This window comes from Lipotes vexillifer, unplaced genomic scaffold (genome assembly GCF_000442215.2).
Source record: "Lipotes vexillifer unplaced genomic scaffold, Lipotes_vexillifer_v1.1 scaffold1197, whole genome shotgun sequence".
NCBI classification, from domain to species: Eukaryota; Metazoa; Chordata; class Mammalia; order Artiodactyla; family Lipotidae; genus Lipotes; species Lipotes vexillifer.
Genome location: NW_006780020.1, coordinates 670,847 through 692,488, shown reverse-complemented (window position 1 = coordinate 692,488; position 21,642 = coordinate 670,847). Strand labels below are relative to the sequence as shown.

The following is a 21,642-nucleotide window of genomic DNA, read 5'->3' as shown; positions in this document are numbered from 1 at the left end:
TGCATCAGAAACACCGGGGCTTCTGTAAAATGCAATACTTGGGCTCGCTCTCAGCAATTATTATTATATCAGCCTGGGGTAGGTCCAGGAATCATCACTTTCAACAAGCTGCCCAGGGGTGTCCGATACCGCAGTTCTTTCGACCAAACTTAAAAACGCCACTGTAGGGCTTCCCTGGTGGCGCAGTGGTTGAGGGTCTGCCTGCCGATGCAGGGGACGTGGGTTCGTGCCCCGGTCCGGGAGGGTCCCACATGCCGCGGAGCACCTGGGCCCGTGAGCCATGGCCGCTGAGCCTGCGCATCCGGAGCCTGTGCTCCGCAATGGGAGGGGCCGCAACAGTGAGAGGCCCACGTACCACAAAAAAAAAAGAAAAAAGAAAAAAAACGCCATTGTAAATCAAATAGCAAGTATAAAATAGTTATTTGAAGCAACTTTAGTGTCTTGGACCTGGAATCCAAAGTCTTGGGTTAAATCCCAGCTCTGCCAATTCCTAGACCTGTAACCTTGAATGACCTTCTATTAGGACTTCAGTTCTTCATACATAACAAGGAGATGACATCCCAACCTCACAGGCTTATGAGAATTAAATGAAAGTGTATGAGAACAAGCCCACCCCAGTGTGGGGCTCATGTTGCTTGGTCAGTGTTTTACAGAAAGGGAGCCAAGTGTCCACGACTTCTGGAACGTGGTGTCGTGTTAAGAAACACAGGGCAAAAGACAGTCCTTGGCATCCAGCTTAATCAGGTATCCTGGAAATCTGGAGAGAACCTTAGAGATATAGTCCAGTCCCTTGAAACTCGGAAGGGAGTGTAGAAAGCCCAAGATGTATGAGGGTACCCAGTCACATGAAATGTGTTTAGATTTTCAGACTGGAAAAATTATTTCCTAATATTTTGAAGGAAGAAAAAGCGGAGAGACCTTATTGGCACAGCAACAGTTACTTTTGAAAAACCGTGGAGGTGGGGTAATACCCCAAGTATAGTTTGTTCCATACCTGCCGTGTACCAGGCGTTGGGGATCTAATAGTGAAATAAGAATGGAGGTCGCTAACTGGCCCAGTTTTCAAAAAGGAGGAAAAAAGGAGATACTGGAAAAAGTGAACTTAGAATTCTTCTGACTTGACTCCTTCACAGAATTCTGAATGGGATTTTGTGGACAAATTCTGGTGGAATTCTGTGGAATTTTGCAGATGATGGAATAGGTAGACAGTGAGCATTTAGGAAGGGGGCTGATCACAAGGATTCAGCAGTGGTGGATCAGTCATGACTCGTTAGACCTGACTTCATGTTTTCACTGGGTTGTTGGTCACGAGACCCTCTTGATTTCCACAAGGCAATTGCTTTCATGATATCCTGACGATAAGAATGTGGGCAGAAAATCTGGAGAAATCAGATGGAGGAGTTCAGCATACCCAGCACTTCGGGGCCCTGGGTAGGTGTTGGAGAGGCTGGATTCCTGAATGCCTCATTAGGGTTCCTGTTGAGGAAGGGGCATGGGATTGGAGGTCAGCAAACCCGGCTTTTAATCTCAGTCCTGCACTTCCCCGCAGTAACCTTAGATGGATTACCTAACATCCCTCAGCTTCCCTTGCCCTGTCTGTGCTGTACGTACTCCTTTTGAGGTTGTTGCAGGGACTAACCTGGATGATGAGCATAAAAGCCCTTTGTAAATTGAAAACGCATTGTAAACCTTAGTTATCACCACTCTAGAAGTTGCTCGTAATGGGGGTCCTGAATCATTTACTAGGCATCTGCGAATGTCAGGGGTGGGCCTCATGTATTCGATCTGGAGGTAAACAGGTACGGGCTCCAAGCCCCTCCTGTGTGTGATGTGCTTGGGGATGTGTCAAGGAAACCCTTTCCAGAGGACACTGAGTGCTCTTTTGGAGGTGGGCCTGGAAAAAGGAGGAGACAGAGGCTTCCCTGGTGGCGCAGTGGTTAAGAATCACGTGCCAATACAGGGACACGAGTTTGAGCCCTGGTCCGGGAAGATCCCACATGCTGCGGAGCAACTAAGCTTATGTGCCACAGCTACTGAGCCTGTGCTCTAGAGCCCACGAGCCACAACTGCTGAGCCCATGCTCTGCAACAAGAGAAGCTGCCACAATGAGAAGCCCGCACACCGCAACGAAGAGTAGCCCCCACTCACCACAACTAGAGAAAGCCTGCGTTCAGCAACGAAGACCCAACGCAGCCAAAAAAAAATTAATTAATTTAAAAAAAAAAAAAAAAGGAGACAGTCACCAGCTGGAGGTGGAGGAGGCTATGGAAGCTAAGGGAGCAAAGGCTTGGGACTGCCCAGGGAGAGCCTACGTGGCTGGGTCAGGAAGTAGAGTGGGGCGGGAGGTGGCCGGAGTGGTGTACCAGGAGGGAAGCTGGAGAGACAGCCCTGGGGGTCCTGAGTGCAGGGCACCCAAGCAGCCTTTGCCTCTGGACAGGAGCACTAGGAAAAACACGTGAGAAGGTGTTTACTCTAAACCATGGGACTTTTGTTTTTTTTGGCTGCGCTGGGTCTTTGTTGTGGCACGTGGGTTTCTTTTCATTGCGGTGAGCTGGCTTCTCTAGTTGCGGTTCACGGGCTTCTCTAGGTGTGGTGCATGGGCTCAGTAGTTGCGGTGCACAGGCTTAGTTGCCCCGCAGCATGTGGGATCTTAGTTCCCTGACCAGGGATTGAACCCGTATCCCCTGCATTGGAAGGTGGATTCTTTTTGTTTGCTTTTTTTTTTTTCCTCTTCATTGCTGTGCGTGGGCTTTCTCTAGTTGCGGTGAGCAGGGGCTACTCTTCGTTGCGATGCACGGGCTTCTTACTGTTGTGGCTTCTCTTGTTGCGGAGCACGGGCTCTAGGCACGCAGGCTTCGTAGTTATGGCAAGTGGGCTCAGTAGTTGTGGCTTGCGGGCTCTAGAGCTCAGGCTCAGTAGTTGTGGCACATGGGCTTAGTTGCTCCGCAGCATGTAGAATCTTCCTGGGCCAGGGCTCAAACCCATGTCCCTTGCATTGGCAGGCAGGTTCTTAACCACTGCACCAGAGAAGCCCAGAAGGTGGATTCTTAATCACTGGACCACCAGTGAGGTCCCAGGACTTCTGTTTGTTTTTGTCCATTTATCATTTTAAAAAGCAGCACTTAAGTGTAAGAAAAAATGTAAGCAGTATCAAAAGGTAGAAAATGAATGCTGTTTCCTCTGTGCTGCTTGTCTCACTACCCTGAAGAGAAACCAACAGCTACGTGATAGAGTCCGCCAGGTGGTCTCTAAGGATTACGTGCATAGACTTTTGAAACGGTGGGATCATACTGCACACTCTCTCTGATGCCTGGATTTTTCACGTAACCCCTTACCCAGGACAGTTTCTGTTTCAGGACCCTAGGATCTACCTCATTATTATTATTATTTTTAAAATATTAATTAATTTATTTATTTTTTGGCTGCGTTGGGTCTTTGTTGCTGAATGCGGGCTTTCTCTAGTTGTGGTGAGCGGGGGCTACTCTTCGTTGCGGTGCGCGGGCTTCTCATTGCAGTGACTTCTGTTGTTGCGGAGCACAGGCTCTAGGCGCGGGCTCCAGTAGTTGTGGCACATGGGCTCGGTAGTTGTGGCTCGTGAGCTCTAGAGCACAGGCTCAGTAGTTGTGGCACATGGGCTTAGTTGCTCCACAGCCTGTGGGATCTTCCCAGACCAGGGCTTGAACCCGTATCCCCTGCATTGGCAGGCGGATTCTTAACCACTGCACCACGAGGGAGGCCCCTACCTCATTATTATTAACATCTGCGTAGTATTCTGTCACATGGAAGTGAGATTGCATGTAGCCCATCCCTGCTGATGGGCACATGGATTGTTCCTCATCTTTCAGCATGAAACCATGCTGGACACAGGTCTTGGCACGTTTGTAGGTATATTTCTCTGGGCAAAATTTCTAGCAGTAGACTTGCAGGGACCCTCATCTGACTGCTGCTTTAGTATGGAAAGTGAACTGGAATTGAGGGGGAGCAGAGGCAAGAAAAACAGCAGATGGGGATGACACCGCTCCCCTTCCAAGGTCCCCGAGCTCCCGTCCCTGGATGGAGTCCTCCCGGCCAGTAGAGGGCCCCACACGGACACAGTTCCTTGGGCTTCAGGTTATCTGACCAGAGCTGCCTTCTAAGAAGAGGTTGGGGTGATTCATTCATTCACCACTGCTCCCCAGAGCACTCACTTGGGGCCGCTGGCCCTGAAGGCTGTCCTTGCCAGCTTCGCAGCCGCCTTGAAGCCCAGTGTCTCAGCTGGTTCCGAGGAGTCGGTTTGCTGGGCTCTCCTCCAGGTTTCCAACTTGTGAAATGTGCAGGAGATTAGTACCTCCCCTGCCATCTTATCCCGTCCGTCACTACCAGTCCAAGGATCCCTGCAGTTGCCTCTGGCAGCCGCAGCCTCTGAATCCTGTGCCAGCTGCTCTGGTACCTAGAAGAGCAGCTTTCCACCCAGAACCAGTATCCAGGGGCAGGAGAAGTACAGCCTCCATTGTGACCTCCCGCCTCCCAGTTCTGGGGGGGTTGGAGCCCTTTGAAGTTGGCCCTGAGGAGCCGCACGCTTGGGTCTGATCAGCCAGCGGCTTCTCACGTCTGGTGGTTTCGCGTCCTTCATGGTTCCTCCTGCGGTCTGGATTTATAGGGGTCAAGTGGACTCCACCTTGGAGGGGCCTCCGCTTCAGGTCAGCACTGGGGGAGGCAGCCACACCTTTTCCAGGGGGAGGCAGTTTTATGGCATTGAGAGGTCCTTACACTAGTTCCCCACACACCCACCCACCCACTGAGTCCTTTGTGAGGGGAGTAGGGGGGATGGAGAGCGCCTGCAGCCTCCTGCTCGCATTCCTAGACACCGACTCACTGCACCCGCCGCCGCTGGAACAGCAGAGCTGTGTGAAATGTCAAGAGGAGTTATGCTCATGGGCTCCCTGGCCCCGTCTCTTTGTGGCTTGCATTTTCTTCCATCCGCACTCTGTTCATCAGATGGAAATCAGAGGGTGCAATTAGAAGATAATTTGCTAGTTCCAGACTTAATTTGGGGCCCCCTTCTTGCCTGATCGAATTACAGGGGAACATAATAGATTTTTGGTGAGAAATAGTTGGCTCTGTCGCTGGAAGAAAGAGAGCTCCCAGCTCTCATCTGGGCCGGCCTTTCGGTATACTGTGTGTTGTTCCCCCCACCCTTCCACTCTGCCCCACCTCCTCTGTGGCTCTTGTGTGGCCCCCAGGCAAGGATCCTGATCCCCTCAGGGCCAGCTAAAGAGGTTTAAACTCAACTTCAGACCCAAGGAAAACAAGGAGCCCTCTGCAACCTCATATGGCTGAAAAACATTGAAGCTGGCAGCTATTTAGAGACCTCACCAAGGCTGACAGAGGCAGCAACTTGCTGAAGGCCACATAGCTAGCCCATAGTGGTAGTAACAGTAGTCTTAATGATATTAGCAGCTAACATTTATCAACCCTTAATGTGTTCCAGACTCTGTGCCAAGGGCTTATGTGCAGTGCCTTGTCGTACTCAAACCCAGACAGTCTGGCTGCGGGCCCAGGCTGGGCTCCAGCATAGCAATGGTAGAGCTCAGGTTCGACAGCCTGGGTTCAAATTCTGGCTTCACCTCTCACGTGTACAACTGGGTGACCTCAGGCAAGGGATTTAAACTCTCTGTACCTCTGTTCCTTCCTCTGTAAAAAGGGGGAAATCACAGGACTGCCAGCTGGTGTGGGTTAAAATTCACTTATGCTTTTAAGTGCTGCACATAGGGCTTGGGACAGGGTGAGTGAGGGTGAGCCCTCGTCCAGTGCTCACTGCCTGCTGGCTGCCTCTGGGGCTGGAGTGTGGGGTCTGTGTGGCAGGAGATAGACGTGGCTGAGTTCTGCAATAATGCCAAAGGCTGGTCTTCATGATTAGAGGCCGGAAACGGTGTGGTTGAGTGTGCTGCCTGTGGAGCAGTGGTCAGCAGACTAGCCCACCGCCTGTTTTTGTATGGCCTGTGATTTTTACATTTTTAAGTGGTTGAGGGGGGAAAGCAAAAGAATATTTTGTGGCACATGAAAGTAACATGAAATTCAAATTTCAGTGTCCATAAATAAAGTTTTATTGGAACAGAGCCACATCCGTTTGTTTACATTTTATATATGGCCACTTTCGTGCTGCAGTGACAGAGTCTGTATTCGTGTAGGCCTGCAAAGCCTAAAATGTTTGCTGTCTGGCCCTTTACAGAAAAAGTGTCCCAACCCCGGCTCTTACTGGATTTGAAACCCAGCTCCCCCACTTACCAGTTGTTTGTCTTCAGGCTAGTGACAAAACCATTCAAAACCTCAGTTCCATCATCTGTTAAATGGGGGTGATAACATCTACCCTGTAGATTGGCCATTTAAGTATGATAGATAACAGATGCAGAGCACTTAACACAGGGCCTGGAACGTCCTAAGTGCTCGATAAATGCTAGCTTATAACACGGTGCAAACACCCTCTCTTATCACACTTGTTATCCCTGTGCCCAGTCAGTAGAGGAATGGGAAAAGGCTCCCTTGACACACAGCCACCACCTTCGCCACAGACTTTCCTGTCATAGTGACAAGGTGACTTCAGTGGAGAGGAGTGTGTGCCTGGTGGGAAAGAGCTGGTGTCGCTCCCTCAAATCCAGCAATGAGTTCTGGACATGCCTATGTCCTCTGGGGGCTCTCCCAGTGGTGGGCCCTCGTTTGGTCAGTCCTGCAGCTGGGGCTCTTCAGGCAGGTCCCACTCCAGATACCTGGCCAATCATCACCACAGACACCATGGGCCTTGTCCTCCATCGTGCCCTGTTTTTCAGTTTGAGAAGCCTCGTTACCATGGACACCGTGGAAGAAGCACCACTGCCTGCTGAGGCAGATGGCTGGCATTCTAGGAATGAATGAATGAAAGAAAGAAAGAGAGAGAGAGGGGACAGGTGGCCTGGAATACAGGCTCTGTGCTCCTCCTCCTTGCAGGAGGGCTTTGAAAGAGATCTTTCCCCTTGAAGAGGCAGAATGAAGCTCAGGGCTGAGACCTTCAGCTCTAGAGTCACATGAGTCTGCATTTAAATCCCAGCCCTGCCACTGACTAGTTTTTTGGCCTCGGGTAAGTTACCTAATCTCTCTGTACCTCACTTTCTTTGTGTATACCATGGAGATAACTCCCATGTCAGAGAAATAAGAGAGTGTCATACGGTGCTTGCCACACGGAGAAACAGCAGGCATCAGTTAACACCCTGGGCCTTGTTTCCTCATCCACAGTGCAGCTCTGCCCAGAAGTGGAGTGGCAGTCTCCAGGCCAGGCAGAGGAAAGGAATGAATGGGGACCCTAGTGCCAGCACCAAGTAGATGCCAGCCCAGAGCAGACAGCCCAGCGGGCAGCTTTCTGGACCTGGGTCTCTGGACCAACCTCTCCTGCCAGAGGGCGCCCCCCCCCGCCCCCCGTTTAGGGGGTGGGTGTGGCTTGGCCTGCAGCTGGTCTTCTGTGATTTTCTTCACCTCCAAGCAGAGTTACCGTCCTTTGGGCAGCTCTTCAGGTTGGGGACACTTGGGGCAGATGTGCTCACCCCCTCTCCTGCCCTGCGCTTCCCCGAGCTCAGGGACGGACACCCAGCCATTCCTGGTTATTGTCTGCGGCGCCAGCCTGCAGCCTCCCTCCAGCTCAGCTCCACCCCTTGCCTGCAAGGTCTGTTTCCTAATAGCTGCTCCAACCACACACCTCGTTCCGCGCGGAGCCCCTCCCCTTCCTCCCTCCTTCCCCCGGCAGGGGTGGGGCTGGAGAAGAAGGCTAACTTGACAGCAGCGCCTCTTTCCTGGCTAGTCACCGGCCTCTGCCCAAGAGTCCTTGTGTGCGTGTAGCCTCCGCAGAGAGGTGCTTCTCCCGAGTCCTGAGAGGCCATCCAGCCTCCAAGAACTGGGGGGGCAGCATCCCAGCCATGACCCCCTGCGGGTCTCTGCTGGGGGTCAGGGGGCCCGGAGCGCTCACACCTCTCCGGCCCCTTCAGAGGGAGAGGTGAGCAGGGCAGCCAGCCCACAGTCAGCGGTGCCGGAGCCCCGGGCCTGTCATGGTGGCCGTCTGCCGGCTAGAGGCCCTCCCAGACGGGTTTGCAGCTGAACTTGTGTATCTGGTGTGGGAAGAAGATGGGGAGTTACTTGTCCGTCCAGGCTTACTTCACCTCCAGAGACCCCTTCCGGTGAGTTGGGCTCCGAGTCCTCTTCCCATCTCCTCTTTGGGCCCCCTTGTCCTGAGGGGAGGGCAGATGCCTCCCTGAATCTGCTTCTCAGATTTCACTTGTCCTTTGACCGTGTGTCAGGCAGAAGCCAGTGGAAGCTGCTTCCAAGCAGAACCAGGCTGGCGAAGGCTTCCCCCATGTGCTGGGAATGGGAGGTGAGGGGTGGGCCCAGAAGGCAGCTCCTGGGGAGCTCGGCCTCTCCTTCCTTCCCAGACACACCTGGAAGAGCCTCTGAAAGGTGCCGCCGACCCGGCCTGCTCTTGGTGTTACTGCTTCCAGGGGAAGAGCACAGCTAGGGTGCTGTTCTTCCAGCTCTCACACGTCTCACCTGCCTGCAGGCTGTGCCGCCTGCCCAGGAATTTGTCCCAACAAGCAGGATGGGCAGGTTTTGCCAAACAGCATGGAAGCTGGCGAGGCCTGGGTGTGGGCAGCCCGGTCCACGGTAGGCACTCTCATTATACACGTTTGTTCTCTTAATGGCAGGCACCTTTGCCTCTGGCCTTTAAGGGCTCCTGTGCTCCCTATGAGTACAGTTGCTGGGGAAAGGCCTGGGCAAGTGAGACTGGGGCAGCTGGCTTTGGAGTATCCTGAGCTGTGGGGCTGGCCCCTGTGCCTGCCAGGTCCCCAGGCCTGAGCTTCTGTGGGGCTTTTCAAAGGGAGATGTGGAAACTTCCTCTCTACCTCTGACCTGCCTTTCTCTGCTCTCTGCCCCACCCCACCTCCAACAGAAACTCCCCAGGGGGGTTCTGGCCCTCTGGGTCCCTCCTGAATGGAGCCATTCCTGGCTGGGGTGGGGCTTGTTTTCATTCTTTGGGAGCAGCCTGTTGTTCCAAGGTCTGCCTCCCCCTCACCCGTGGTCCTGGTCGTCTGTCTTCTCCAACCCAGCCCCTTGCCCCTAACTCGCTGCTGGGATACATAGTCAGGTGGCTGTGCCCTGGGCAGAAAAGCACAGCACCATGAGGTTTCTGGGAATTACTAGACCCTGGTAGAGTGGTGGGAAACCCCTGGATTTGAGGGAGTGGGGAGGGAACTGGCCCTCAGGGCTAACTCTTCCAGGCATCCTGCTATGTACTTTATTCTTTGATCTCTCAACAGCCTCAAGACGTTTTGTATCCCCATTTTACAGATGTGGCAACTGGTTTCAACATAGTTAACTTGTGGGGTCTCTCTGGCCCGCCTCATCTGTCTTCCTGAGTTTCTTTTCTCATCCTCAGGAGGCTGCACCTACCCCTGCATGTATCCCCCACAGGATCATTCTCAGGTTTGCTTTCCTCTTGAAGCAGAGAGAAAAAGGGTCCCCATAGTGTGCCTGGCATATGAAGGGATGGCAGAGATTCTTCTCTGCAGAGCCAGTGGGAATTGATCTTGAGTTGTACCATGTGGAATCAAGATGCCAAGTGTTTGAAGTAGCCACTGGGTTAAGCCAGGACCCCATTAATCCCTCTTACTCTTAATCCTGGATAGGCAGCTTGGGGGAGGGGTTGTTCCCTTAGAAGCAGGAACATGTGCCCCTTTTAATCTCCAGGGACAAGACACAACTTCTGAGGAGCTAGAGCAGATAATGAACTCTCATCCTGGACCTCTGAGGGCCAGGCCACTGAAACCACCCAGGTCTGCCTGTCCTTTATCTTTTTCTGCCCCAGCCCCTCTGGGCAACCTGACAGCCCTCCCCCCATCTCTGTTTGGCCAGCTGGAGGGGGGGGACGACTGACTGACTGGCCATAGACCCTCTCCACTGCCCCCTCCCCCAAATGGGAGGCCACATTCCTGAAGCCACTTCTGAAGAGCTAGCCACACATGGGGCTCTGTGCCCCACAGGAGGGACCACCCAGACCCTCCACTCTCCCAGGTAGCAGTCTCATCAGTCACCACTGTCCCTGCCTGGTCAGAAAGATGCTTCTGCCATCAGCCCTCTCCTTTACCGCAGGATGTCCTCATGGCAGCCCTCTGACGCTTCCCTGGGCCTCAGTTTCCTCCTCTGCAGAGCATAGGGACCAGACTTCCTGGGCTCCTGAACACGACCCTTGTGAGATTCATGGAACAAATTAAGTCCTTGACCCTAGGCCTTGAACACACAGGAGTTCTGGGGCTCTGGTTGCAAGGAGAGTGACGCAACCAGATTCCACGGGGACATGATCTGGCGTGACAGTGCGCAGGGGAGGGAAGAGGGAGCCGGGGATGAAAGATGTGATTTCTGTGCCCCCAGCACCCCTGCCTGGCAGGTTGCACTCAGCAGAGGGCACTGTCTTCCGCTGCCGGTGCCACCAGCTTGGAGGGTGAGATGCAGTTACAAGTGTCCTCCCATGTAAGAAAACACCTCAAATTGGAATTTACAAAAGAGGTAAATTAAGGAGTAACTTTTGTCTGACATCTTTAAAGGATTTTTCTTTTTATAGCTTTTCTGTTTAATGCCCAACATTGATTTAATGGGTTTGGTTTACACATTGTCTCTTAAAGAAAACAAGTTCATCTTTGTATTCTAAAGCAACCCATGTTTAAAGGGAGAAAGTGTTCTTAACCCAGCCCAACTTAGCAGTAACATTTGGCAGCCCCCTTGGGACTCTTTTCTCCTCATCTGAAAAATGAAGGACTTGATGAGGTGAATGGTTCCCAACTCTGCAACCTATGTACCTCCTCAGAGACACACAAACTCCTTTCCATTTTTTCCAAATACCAGAGGCTCTACCCTTTATTGCAGCACGACGGCACAAATTGCTTGAAACTATTACAGCCTTCCTGGCTTTTAGTTGGAACTGAATCAGTGCACTCTGGCAGCACTTATTTCTTGCTGATCAGAGGCTCATTATGTGTTTGGTTAATTTTTTCAAATAAGATATCAACATATCCATAATAATTACAGCTTAATTGACAGCCTGTTTCAGTCTACAGGGTCTGCAGGAAGGAGGAGTATAATAAAGGGGTCTGTGGTGGTAGAACACTGGGCTCTGATGGACCGGAGTCTCTAGGCCCCTGTTCTCTCTGCAGCCCCTGGGCCTGGGGGAGGCGTAGCATCCCCAGTGGTGACTCTCAGGCAGGGGCAGAGACCTGCCCGCTCTCCCGTCCACCCCGGTCACAGCTCAGAGGTAGGGGCTGGAAGAAGCTTCCCAACAGTTTCCTGCTCATTCAGAGGCTAAGGATGAGCATCCAACCAGGACATGGGAGGGCTTGTTCTTTAACCTATGTAAATCCACTGTAATTGTTGCTGTGTTCTGCTTTTACCACATAAGGTTGAAATTTTACCTGTAAACATTTGGTCTGGAGAATTTGCATGTGACTGAGGGCCAGGCCTCTGTCTTATCGCACTTGGCTTCTCCCAGCATCTTGCCTATTTGGTCTTGCACACCCTAGATGCACAGTAACTATTTCCTAATTGGTAGGAATTGATTATAATCAATTGATTTCTAATGGGCTAGATGAATAATTCATTTGGGAACCATCTCTATTTCCAGAAATCTGTTTGGTTCTGGGCCAAGAAACAGGTCCGTATTGCTTGGGTATGGCAGGGCAAGGGGTCTGTCTCCTTTTGCCCTTGGTGTTCTCAAATTAAAGACGGAGGTGGGGAAGTGAACACTTCATGGGCACCAGCTGTGGGCCAGGCTTGTGCTAGGCGTTTGTACGTGATTTAATTCTCATCATCACCAGTGTGCAAATGAGGACACTGAGGCTCAAGAGTCATGAAGTAACTGGCTTTATGTGACACAGATAGTAAATGGCAAAGAAGGAATATGGACCCAGATCTTGAAAAAAGTTATTTGTGAGACTCTAAGTATTATTTTTTTTAACTGGTGTGTTCCCTGCTGACTCAAAAGGCCTCAGCTTGGATCTGAGCTGCCCACTGAACTGACCATCAGGGTTTGGTCCGCTTCGTACCCACCCAGGCTCTCCATAGTGCTCGGGAAAAGTTCTGGAGGTCAAGGCGTGTGTGCTGGAGGGTTTCGGCTCCACTCACTGACCGGGAGAGTGTGGTGGCTGATGCCTCCACCCCAGGTCTGGACTCCACCATCAACCCCATCACCTCTGAGATGGATGCCCTCTGGCCTGCAGCCAGGACAGATGTTAACTTTCACTTGAAACTTTAAAAAATTGAAAGCTGGGAAAAAGCCTTGGCTTTGGGGAGAGCATATTGTGGCCGTAGCCCCTGAGAACCTGAGGTGGGATTCTTTTGAGTCGCACCTTACTTTCCCAGAGTGTGTTTTGGATTCTTTTCTTAAAAGGCAGAGTCTCCTGGGGACCAGCCTGCTGTGGACTCAGCAGAGGAGGAGAGTCACTGTGCCATTTAACTGTTGGGTCCTTGGGCTTAAGGAGGAGTGTCAGCAGGTGTTAACACTAGAAGGAACGTGAGCTCTCAGGGCTCCAGCCTCCGTGTTTTCAAAGATGCAAACCCCGAGGCCCAGCTTAGTGGATGTGCTGCATCGTCAGGTGCAAGTGCACATTGGTTCAGATCCCAGCTCCGTCATGTGTGTACTGGGCAACTTTGCAGAAGTGACTTGACCCTGCTTTTCAGTCTCCTAGTCTGTGAAACAGGGCTAATCCTGTCACCTTGCAGGGTGTGGTCAGGGTTAGAGATCATGTAAGGTACCTCATAACAGCACCCAGAGTATGGTTAGCATTCCTGTAACAGGTCACCATAGCTGCTGTTAATGTCTAAGCTAGGACTCGAAGTTTACCCTGGCAACTTCCCCGGTGGCCTGGAACCACTTGTGTTCTGTGACAAAGCAGCTTGGGGACCCACAACCAGTCCTCCTATCAGCTGTTCACCTTCCTGTTCTTCAGAGACACCTGTGGTGACTGACTTTGGCCATGCAGCTGGCTGTGCCCGTCAAAGGCATTCCTTGACACAGATGTGTGCATCGGTGGTGTTGCTCTCTGGCCAGGTGTTCTTCCCAGGGGGCTGGCTTAGCTGTCTCTGCATGCCTGCACTCGCTTCTCTCCCTGCCTCCTCTCCTGGGCCTGGCCAGGGCTACTTGCAGCAAACAAAAGCAGGATATTGGCAATGGAGAGAAGGACGTGTTTGGTACTCCTGTGCCCCGCGGCACACATACCATTGCGAGGGTGTGACAGGGCCCAGGCCTGCAGTTGGGTGCAAATTCGTCTGCACCAGCTTTTCTCCCCTGCAGACAAGAGAGGGGTAGGGCCTGGTGACCGTGAGCCCTGGAACTCTTGTGCTTCCACCTGGACTGCTGGTTCTTGCCACTCCCACCGTTTTCACTTTGGAAACATTTGCTAAGGGCTTACTCTGCCAGCCCTTTGCAAGGTGCTGAGTCTACCAGGAGTAAGTGGGACACTGTTCCTATCCAGTGAAGGAGGAAAGCAGATACCCAGAAACTTTACATCAGCAGGTGGCAGCAGGAAGGAAGCCCCTGCTTCTGGTGCTGACCCTGTGCTAGGCACCTCACAGCCGTCCAGAACCTAGTTTAATCCTCACTGTTACCCCAAAGGTAGGTGGTGATGTTGCCATTTCACAAATGAGGAGTTAAAGCAGCTGGCCCTAAGTCACTTAGGGGGAAAGTGGTGCTGAGACTTGAACCTTCGATCATCTAGGGAAAAGTCTAATCCCCTCATTTTATAGGTGGGGAAACTGAGCCCAGAGAGGGAAAGGGGCTTGTCCAAGGGCATGTAGTCTCTCCTCCCAATTCAGAGCTCATCCAATGTGCCCTTTTTTTTTTTTTTTTTTTTTGGCTGCGTTGAGTCTCCATTGCTGTGTGTGAGCTTTCTCCAAATGTGGCGAGCGGGGGGCTACTTGATGCAGTGCACAGGCTTCAGTAGTTGTGGCACATGGGCTCTAGAGCGCAGGCTCAGTAGTTGTGGCGCACGGGCTTAGTTGCTCCGCGGCATGTGGGATCTTTCCGGGCCAGGGATCAAACCCGTGTCCCCGGCATTGGCAGGCGGATTCTTAACCACTGCGCCACCAGGGAAGTCCCCCAGTGTGCCTTTTACGTTGAGAGGAGTTGGAGCTACAAGCCCAGAACAGGGTCTTCTCCTCTACCTCCTGTAATTTGTGGTCCTCACTGAGCCATTCTGGGCACTTCATATCCTTACTGTTCACACCAGACCCAGCTCTCAGGACCCTGAAGTTCAGCATCCAAAGGACAAGTAGGAAATGCTGAAGGTGGGAATGGCTGGTGGCAGAAGCCCCCATCGTGGCCTCTCACCCTGCATTGTTAATGAAGTTTTGATTAGAATTTCTCTTCCCCAACTCATTATAAAGCTCTTGGAAAGCGGAGTAGGAAACCTTGTATATCTATCTTTTCTATCTACAATGCTTGCCAATTTACTCCCAAGTTACTGTAATACACTTGCCTTGCCCTTCACAGTTTGCAAAAGGCTTTCCTCTTGCATTAACTTATTTAGTCTTCATAGTGGGTCTTTGTAATAGATGCTGTGAGTCACATTTTGTCAATGAGGAAAAGCTACTGAGAGAAGTTGTCCAAAAGCCACCCCGCTGATGGCAGTAAGGGGCTGATAACGTGAGCTTCCATTATCATCATCATCGTTAACAGCAATGAGCACTTAATGAGTTCCTACTGCACTAGACCTTTTATAGAAACTGTGTATACTTTATTTTTTTTATTTTTTAATTTTATTTTTGGCCCCACCGCGCAGCTTGCGGGATACTAGTTCCTCACCGGGTATTGAACCCGTGCCCCCTGCAGTGGAAGCACAGAGCCCCAACCACTGAACCACCAGGGAAGTCCCAAACTGTCTACACTTTAATACAGATTATTTTATTTTCGCAGCAGTCTATTTTACAGATAAGGAAGCTGGGTCAGAGAAGTGAAGTCACTTGCCCAAGATGACATAACTAGTAAGCAGCAGGGTCAAGATTCAAACCAAGAGGCAGCTCCACCCTGCCTTTCAGAAAGCAAGGATGTGGGCAGTGTGGGTGGTGTGAGGCCTCAATGACAAGAACAGAGAGTCTGTTAACTAGGGAGAAAGAGGTGGGATGGGCTTGTCAGGCTGAGGGGCTCTTAGCACTGGGCACCAGGATCAGACGTGAGGATGAGCATGTCTGTACAGACATGGCCCGAGAACACCCCGCCGGCCTGACCGAAGGTGGAGTGTCACGGTGACTGGAGCAGAAAGGAGGCCTGGGGCTAACATGCATGTATTACACAGTGCCGATGGGGTTTTGGTTTTATCCCCCCAATATTTTATTTTGAAAATTTTCAAATATATAGAAAAGTTGAAAGAATAGTTCAAAGAACACTCATGTGTCCGTCACCTAGACTCATCATTTGCTAACTTTTTTTTTTTTTTTTTTTTTTTTTTTTTTTTTGTTTTTTTTTTGCGGTATGTGGGCCTCTCGCTGTTGTGGCCTCTCCCGTTGCGGAGCATAGGCTCCAGACGCGCAGGCTCAGCGGCCATGGCTCACAGGCCCAGCTGCTCTGCGGCATGTGGGATCCTTCCGGACCAGGGCACGAACCCATGTACCCTGCATCGGCAGGTGGACTCTCAACCACTGCGCCGCCAGGGAAGCCCCATCATTTGCTAACTTTAAGCCACTTTATTTGTCTGTACACACACACACAATGTTTTATTTATTTATTTTTTACTTAACTATTTAAAAGTCAGTTGAAGGTTCCTCTTAATTATTACTTTACTATTTTTTCTTCTACAAATTCTTCTATATAGCCAAAGTATCATTATTACATCTAAGAAAATTGACAATAATTTTACAATATAATCTAATGTATAGTCCAAATTCAGATTTCCTCAGTTGTTCCAAAAATGTCAGTCTCGTCTGTTTTCTTTTTCAGTCCAGATTCAAATACAAGGTTTAGGTATCGCATTTGGTTTCTGTGTCTCTAGGCTTTTTTAATCCCTGGGCCTTAACTTTTTGGAAGAGTAAAGAGCAGTTGTCTTATAGAATGACCTCCCCTTTCTGGATTTGCCTGACTGTTTCTTTATGCTTAACATAATTTTCTCAAGCATGCTACATCATAAACTGTTATATATAGGATGGATAAACAACAAGGTCCTACTGCATAGCACAGGGAACTATATTCAATATCCTGTGACAAACCATCATGGAAAAGAATGTTTTTTAAAAAAATGTCTATATGTGTATAACTGAGTCACTTGGCTATACTGCAGAGATTGGCACAACATTGTAAATCAATTATACGTCAATTTAAAAATTTTTTTAATTAAAAAAAGAATGCTACATCAGTGATGCTGTTGGTAATGGGTGGGTTTTTGAGCTTCTTTGATTCGTCGAGATAGCTGTCTAGACCAGAGGTTCTTAACAGGGGCCGTGAGTAGGCTTCAACCCTTGATACACATGTACCCCATACCTAAATTCTGTGCACATTTTTCTCCTATGCGCATTTTGCCAGGAGAGGCTTCTTGGCTCTATCAGATTCTCCAAGGGCTTCAAGACCCAGAAAGGTTGAGGTCCCCCAGCGGAGGCAGGTCATACAGAGCTGGTTTCTGGGGTCCTGTTCACTCAGACTGGCTTCTGTTGGGAAGATAGCAGCAAACTGTAACATTCCCTTGTCCTGGCTCTGGACCAAAGAGGTCCCTCCATTTTGTTCTTACACGTGGGAGCCAGGAGCGGCCCGTGTAGCCTAGTTCCAAGGATCCAGGAGAGTTTCTGTTCTCATCTTGCCTTTCAGATGTTCTGAATGCCAGGATTCCCTCACCAACTGGTACTACGAGAAGGATGGGAAGCTATACTGCCACAAGGACTACTGGGGGAAGTTTGGGGAGTTCTGCCATGGATGCTCTCTGCTGATGACGGGGCCTGTCATGGTGCGTGAATCCCTCCATCTCTGCCCCTGTTGGTCATCAGAGTCCATTGTCAGTACCTCCAGTTCCCCGTGGCCATTCATCTTCTGGTCTTCCCATCAGCCAAGGCCTCTCCCTTTATTTATTCAGTCATTTAACAGATTTTTTTTTAGTACCCATTAAGTGCCAGGTAAGGTCCTTCCCTCAAAGACTTAACAGTCCAGTGTTGGGGTGGGTGGGTAGGCAGGCAGGGAGGAGACACAGTACAATGGGATGAGGGCCTTAAAGGAGAGCATGAGCCTTTCTAGTGGGGATGATTACTTCTGGGAACCTGTTCTCATGGCTGAGACCAAAAGAGTTTTTTGCAATCTCACAAATGACAGGGAGGCACCCATCTGACCCTTTCTCTGGAAGCACGAGGGAGGGGAGTGCCAAGGTAGATTATGACTGGGGTCTGTAGATCCTTGATGGGAGGTCCCTCGCCCACCCCTACCTTCACTCCAGCAGCAGTGACAACTCACTTCCTCCCCATGTCTGTCTACCCTTTTCCCCACCTGCTCACAGGTGGCCGGGGAGTTCAAGTACCACCCAGAGTGCTTTGCCTGTATGAGCTGCAAGGTGATCATTGAGGATGGGGATGCGTACGCCCTGGTGCAGCACGCCACCCTCTACTGGTAAGATGATGGCCCCGTGTCCATCCTTCCCTACAAGAGTGGCCAAGAGAGAGGGACAAGTGGCACTGTGAGTTAGGCAGAAAGATTACAGGGGTATCAGCATGCTGGATTCCTATCGCAGCAATGCTCTTAACCAGGTCTGAAAGCTGTGAGCGAGATGATTAACGTCTCTGCGCTCTGTCCTTACCTACTGGGAGAATAACCACACTGCCCTGCAAGCCTCCCAGAGGAAGAGAGTGCCTGGGAGGGCGCTCTCGGAGAAGAATCCCAGAACATTAAAGGCAAAGACCCCTTAGAACTCACTCAGTCCAGCCGCCTCTGTCGATAAAAGAAGTCAGGCTGAGGCCCAGTGCGTAACTTGAGTCAGAGGCAGAGTGAAGAGAACCTAGGCCATCTCTCCCCCAGTCCCAGCCCACCCCAGAGAACCCAGGCTGCTTATTCTTGTCAGCTGGAATCGGGCAAGGGCAGTGAACATGGGGCTATGGATATTGTTACTTGAAGCCGCGTGGGGGCTTCCAGGTGGGGCTGCAGGTTCTCAGCCCCCTTTCTGCTCCTCCCACAGTGGGAAGTGCCACAACGAGGTGGTGCTGGCACCCATGTTTGAGAGGCTCTCCACAGAGTCTGTCCAGGACCAGCTGCCCTATTCCGTCACACACATCTCCATGCCGGCCACCACCGAGGGCAGGCGGGGCTTCTCCGTGTCCGTGGAGAGTGTCTGCTCCAACTACGCCACCACCGTGCAAGTAAAAGAGTGAGTGTCTGGGGCAGGGGTTCTTGAGCAGAGCCCACAGATGGGCCTTGAGGGGATCGGAACCCCAGAGTCTTAGCAGAGCTCCCCACATCTTCATTTCGTCTCTTCCTCCTGGGCTCACTGTACTGTCACCGTGCCTGGGCCTTGGCACTTACTGTTCTCCCTGCCTAGGTTCCTCCCCACCAGATACTTAACGCCAGAATCGCTCACCTTTCACGTGTCAAGTTTCAGATCATGTTTGCTCTTTGAAATTATCTGCCTTGGTTATGTTTGTTTATCATGTGTCCTCCTCACGAGTTCCTTCTAGAACTTAGTCTTGTTCAACGCTGCATGTCCAGTGCCTGGTACATAGTGGGTGTGCATGGATTATTGTTTTGTTGGTTGAGTGAGTGAATGGAGGAAGGAGGAGAAAGAGGTTAAGACTCCATCCTAGGTCCAGGCCAGCGACCAGATGGGAGAAGAGTCTGTCTGCCTAATAACAGTAATGAGGCACTGTGTCTGCCAACCCTGCAGACGGTGACTGTGCACTTACTGTGTGCTGGGCACTGGGTGCTCACAGCAGAGGGGGGAGGTCCTGGGGTTGGGGGAGTGAGGTGAAGTCTGCTCTAAGCCTAGAACTGTGTTCAGGGCTGAGGTGGGAGTCTGTGGCTGTGTCTGGTGTAGATTGAGTGGTTGGGAGTAGCCAGAGGGGGTCTGTTAAGTCATGGAGGGCCTGGATTATGGAGACTCAGCAGGTCTATTGAGGGATTTAAGCAACTAGGTGACACAACCAGGTGAGCATTTTAGAAGGATGGCTGCCGTGGAAGTGGGACGGGAGAGGAGCAGGCCTAGAGGTGCAGAGACCAGTTAGGAGGCTGATGGAAGATCCAGGCAAGGGATGTTGGTCACTATGGTGATGGAGGATTCTTCAGGATGGTGAGGGTTGGGGGGCAGTGAGGGAACCCCACATGGGGAGGGTGCCGTCCAAGTTTCTGGCTTAGGCCTCTGGGTGAGTGGGGGTGCTCTTTACTGAGACGGGGCACCCTGTGAAAGGTGTGGCCTTTTGCTGTGAGTGGCCTGGGCCTTGGGGACCAGTAGGGGCCTGGGGCCTGGTGAGCCATCCCTGCACAAGAGAAATTGGTCAGACAGTTTTTAAAGATGCCTTCACCCCGCCTCAACTCTTGTCTGGCCCAGGGTCGACCGGATGCACATCAGTCCCAACAACCGCAATGCCATCCACCCTGGAGACCGCATCCTGGAGATCAATGGGATCCCCGTCCGCACACTCCGAGTGGAAGAGGTACAGTGTGTCCTGTGGGAGTGGGACACGGAACAGACCCTCCGGGAGATCAGGCCATGGCCTTTACCTTTTCCTACCCCCAGTCTATCTCTTTGTCTTGCCAGTGAGCCTGTGACCACTAGTGACCTCCTGTGTCAGCCTGGCACGTTACCAGGGCAGCAGGGATGGCCTGCCAGACTGTCAGAGGGCACTGTGTGGCTAGTGGCAGCTGGAGGCCACACTGGGCTTGGGTCATCTGGGCTGACAGTGGGTGGCCTGCAATGAGACAGCCTGTGGAGCCAGCCTTACACTGCTCTTGGCCACAGGTAGAAGATGCAATTAGCCAGACGAGCCAGACGCTTCAGCTCTTAATTGAACATGACCCCGTCTCCCAGCGCCTGGACCAGCTGCGGCTGGATGCACGGCTCTCTCCCCACATGCAGAATGCCAGACACTCGGACACCCTCAGCCCCCTGGACACCAAGGAGAATCTGGAAGGGACACTGAGGAGACGCTCCCTGAGGTGCCACTTCCCGCCCCGGCTCTGCGCTGTCCCATGCCGGCCCTCAGACGAGGTGGAGCCGGCTCTCAGAAGCCAGCAGAGTTAGGAAGGGAACCAGCTGGCCAGGGACAGGCTATGAGGATTGTGCTGACCCAGTTCCCCCGCCCCAGGGATCACAGTTCATAGCCGGGACCCAGCTGTCTGCCAGGTTTCCCTAGAAACCAGAGGGTCAGGCTCTGTCCACTGAACTGAGCTGGACAGGAGGCAGCAGTGCTGGACCCTGAAGGATAGCATGGCCTGTGGGGGAAGCGTGGGGCTCAGAGGCTGGAGAAGGGGCACAGATAAGGTTAATAAGTGTAAAGACGTTGAAAACTAGAAAGCAAGAGGTGAGTTAAAGTTGTTTTAGGTTTTCAAGAAGGGACAGGGAATTCCCTGGCGGTCCAGTGGTTAGGACTCCGAGCTTTCACTGCTGAGGGCCCGGGTTCAATCCCTGGTTGGTGAACTAAGATCCCGCAAGCTGCGAGGCGTGGCCAAAAAAAAAAAGTGTCATAAACATAGTGGCTTTATTGCTCTAAAAATCATACACACTTATTATTTTAAAATTCGGGAAATGCAGACGGGTACTACAAAGATGTACAAAATATCCGAAATCCCGTTTGCTGTTTGGGGTGGTACTAGGCTGTCGCTCTAAGCCAGTCAGGGCTTAAATCAGGCAGGCATGGAAGGCGGTGGACTTCCATCAACAGTGCTGTCAGCTAGTAGAGTCTAATCCATCGTTCCGGGTGAGAGATACTCAGGATTCCCACTTTGAATGTGATTTTACCATGCTTAAATGGGCTGCAGATGTCTGCAGCCCCTAGATGACACATCTGTCTGATGTTAGAGTTCCCTCCCCCATCACAGCACCCTAACTACAGACATTGGAACGGACAGGGCGGACCTGAGGTTCCTGCCTCTAGGCTTTCCTGGCGGGTCTCTGAGGACTGCCCTGTCCCTACCCTCATCCTTCCTCATCCTCAGGCGCAGTAACAGCATCTCCAAGTCCCCTGGCCCCAGCTCCCCCAAGGAGCCCCTCCTGCTCAGCCGTGACATCAGCCGCTCAGAATCCCTCCGCTGTTCCAGCAGCTACTCACAGCAGATCTTCCGGCCATGTGACCTGATCCACGGGGAGGTCCTGGGAAAGGGCTTCTTTGGGCAGGCCATCAAGGTGAGCACTGGTGGCAGCTGTGCCACCTCTCTGCCCCCCAGCCCTCTCACCTTCTTTTGGGGATTTCTTATCACATGGCCTCCCCAATGCCCTGCAGGATACCAGACCTCACTCCTGGCTGGAGGTGATGGTGTGAGGGCCGCACCCCTGTCCTCCCAGGCCACCGAAGGGCAGCATTGCTGCTGAAGTGAGCTTGGTGGACCTGGAGCTCCAGGTGGGGACGAGCTCTCCCGTGGCCCTCCCGCCTCCAGTCAGTGGGTGTCTTTAGGTGCCCAGAGGCCTCGGTGCTGGGAGTGGCTCCTGC

The 21,642-nt window shown here is 51.9% G+C and overlaps 1 protein-coding gene across 2 annotated transcripts in view; it reads left to right on the top strand.

Annotated features, from left to right (window-relative positions):
• The window catches only part of LIMK2 (LIM domain kinase 2), a 55,912-nt gene that overhangs the window by 24,486 nt on the left and 9,784 nt on the right, over positions 1-21,642 (top strand). Inside the window, exons 1-7 of one of the 2 annotated variants that reach the window (XM_007453181.1) lie at positions 7,803-8,180; positions 16,835-16,970; positions 17,511-17,620; positions 18,183-18,371; positions 19,545-19,650; positions 19,956-20,152; positions 21,152-21,338. In XM_007453181.1, the coding sequence (XP_007453243.1) occupies positions 8,128-8,180; positions 16,835-16,970; positions 17,511-17,620; positions 18,183-18,371; positions 19,545-19,650; positions 19,956-20,152; positions 21,152-21,338 (978 nt within the window). In that variant the 5' untranslated portion in view covers positions 7,803-8,127. Of the gene's footprint in view, positions 1-7,802; positions 8,181-16,834; positions 16,971-17,510; positions 17,621-18,182; positions 18,372-19,544; positions 19,651-19,955; positions 20,153-21,151; positions 21,339-21,642 lie in introns of those variants that run through there. The other variant, XM_007453180.1, reaches the window with a different exon arrangement.